The sequence below is a fragment of the Frankliniella occidentalis genome, unplaced genomic scaffold, assembly GCF_000697945.3.
Source record: "Frankliniella occidentalis isolate FOCC.00 unplaced genomic scaffold, Focc_3.1 Scaffold13, whole genome shotgun sequence".
NCBI classification, from domain to species: Eukaryota; Metazoa; Arthropoda; class Insecta; order Thysanoptera; family Thripidae; genus Frankliniella; species Frankliniella occidentalis.
The window spans coordinates 2326091-2328299 of NW_026267143.1; the positions used below are offsets into that span (position 1 = coordinate 2326091).

General features: G+C 45.7%; 1 protein-coding gene across 1 annotated transcript in view; it reads right to left on the bottom strand.

Moving 5' to 3' along the window:
• Positions 1–2144, bottom strand: part of LOC113202351 (uncharacterized) — a 28425-nt gene extending 26281 nt beyond the window's left edge. The window contains exons 1-3 of the mRNA XM_052263653.1: positions 1947–2144; positions 1592–1734; positions 24–308 (exon numbers count right to left, since the gene is read on the bottom strand). Of these exons, the coding sequence (XP_052119613.1) occupies positions 24–308; positions 1592–1732 (426 nt within the window). The 5' untranslated portion in view covers positions 1733–1734; positions 1947–2144. The remainder of the gene's footprint in view (positions 1–23; positions 309–1591; positions 1735–1946) is intronic.
• Positions 2145–2209: the final 65 nt, after the last annotated feature.

The following is a 2209-nucleotide window of genomic DNA, read 5'->3' on the forward strand; positions in this document are numbered from 1 at the left end:
TGCTCCGCCACCGGGTCGCTGACCTCGCCGCCCGCCGGCCCCCGCTGCACCTGCAGCTCCAGGGCCTCCTCCAACTGGCGCAGCTGGGCGACCGAGGAGTCCAGCTGGCGGTTGAGGGCCTCCACGGCCTTGGGCACCACCAGCCGCAGCACCTCCACCACCTTCCGTCCTGCTTCCACGCCCCGCCGCAGCTGCCGGACCTCAGTCTCTTCTGTCTTAGGCTTCTTGCGAGGAGGGGCGCCGTCGTTTTCAATCATTCTGATCGCAAGGATTGTGTCGGGGAGGTCGGTTGGGTCGGCGGCCAGGTCCTGTGAGAATATTGCTGGATGATCAATATACACACAGATACACTGGCGTTCAAAATTAGCGGTCCACTTCTTGTTTCCGGTACCATTTCTATCTACGACGCTGAGATGTTGCAGATAGGTGATGTCATCATTGATCTTAAAGGCTCACGGAGAGCGCAACCCGTGCGCCACCCCTTACTAGCTGTGCAACCCCTACAGTGGGGGAGGGTAAAAAATCGCTCAAAACTTCTTCGAATTTGGTACTTGCAGTGCTCTGAAGATCATGGTATTTGATGAATCGAGCAAACATTTTGTCCTCTTTCGATTGGTGTAAGCGAAATTGTGATGGGACAAACCCACCCCCTCCCACAGTCTCCCCCACCCCCTTAAAGGGGTGATGAGTTTTGAGGAAAGTCCAACCCAGCTGGAAATCCTGTGGGGACGTCCCCTGTACACGGCCCATGTGGTTCTTTTTCGAATCGGATAATCCCCGGTCGAACACCACCGGCCGCGGAAGTCCAACCTCTTTCTGAATATCGGCCATTTTGGACCCTTAGGGTTGAAGTAAAGGCTTGAAAATTTCAGGGACGGCGGTACTGGACTGGCCTACTTGCCCGCGGCGCGGCTAAGTCCAGCACTTGCACGAGACAATGCACTGTGAAAAAGATTGTAAATTTACAAAAAATTTGTAAGTTGTAAATTTACGAGAGCAGATTTTTTACTCGCCAATGGATTTTAAATCGATACGCACTGCTAGAGACACTCTTGGCAGAATCACATGATCACTGGGATAACTTGCCTAATCTATTAGAATGTAAGCTGCAGCGGTTTTTACAAAATAGAATAAGTAAGGTAGGGCCAGGGCGGGTAAAAATGAGACGCAGGGAAGAATGAGAAACCACTTTCCTCGTAATCGACAAACATAATAAAAATGTTCTTAGTCAAAATAGGTGAGTCAAACGCAGGCGTCCACTTGATATTTTCGAATTGTTGCAGCTTCTACTTAATGTGTGTTGTCTCATTCTTCCCCGCGTCTCATTTTTACCTGCCCTGACACTATTTAAAGTCTAAGGATGACAAATACTTGAAAGCACGTTAGTCATGTACAAGTACTACGAAAAGATAGTGAGTAGTTAATTTGTTAAATAGACTCATTTTTCTAAAAAAAATCGCTTAGAAAAGGAAACAAGAAAGAAGATGAAAAAAACTTGCAAGATACCGGGCATTCGTACAAAAGTAGGGATCAAGTACAGTAAACTCAATAACATGTAAAGCTGATCCAGCTGTTGTTTTTATTTACTGACCTTCCTGCAAGTTGGGCACTTCTTCCCCAAGGCAGGATTCTGCACACATTCTCCACAAACGGTGTGCCCACAGGGCAAGCTTTTGGGACGGTGCTGGTCCAGGTCAAATTGGTTAAAACAAATATCACACTGAAGTTCCATCACTGAAAAAAAGGATGAAGACTTTGAGAAGTAATGCAGACTGAAATTACTAAAAGAAAATTGCCATAAGTGAGACTCTAGAAAAGTAGTTTCATTTAAAAGAAATGATGAACATCTCTTGTTGTGACAACAACTATTACCAGATACCCGCATTTAAGGGTGGGGGCAGGTTAAGAACATAAATTAGCACAAGGTGATGAATTGAGATACGTACCTACTCCGCTGGTGTCGTCCAGTTCTTAACTTTTTACAGTGAAAGTGTATCAAGTCAGTTTGGCCCAAGGTTTGGCCGGTACGTTGCTGTGTTTTACAACAAGAAAAATTAAACTACAACGCGGATAGAAGAAGTAACTGCGAACTGTTCCTTCAGTGAACTGGACAGGTTAGGTTACGCTCAGGTTAACTTTCCACAACACATGACAACACGCTAACTTGTACGAATTTTTTTTTTTTTTTTTTTTCAAAACATCTTTATTT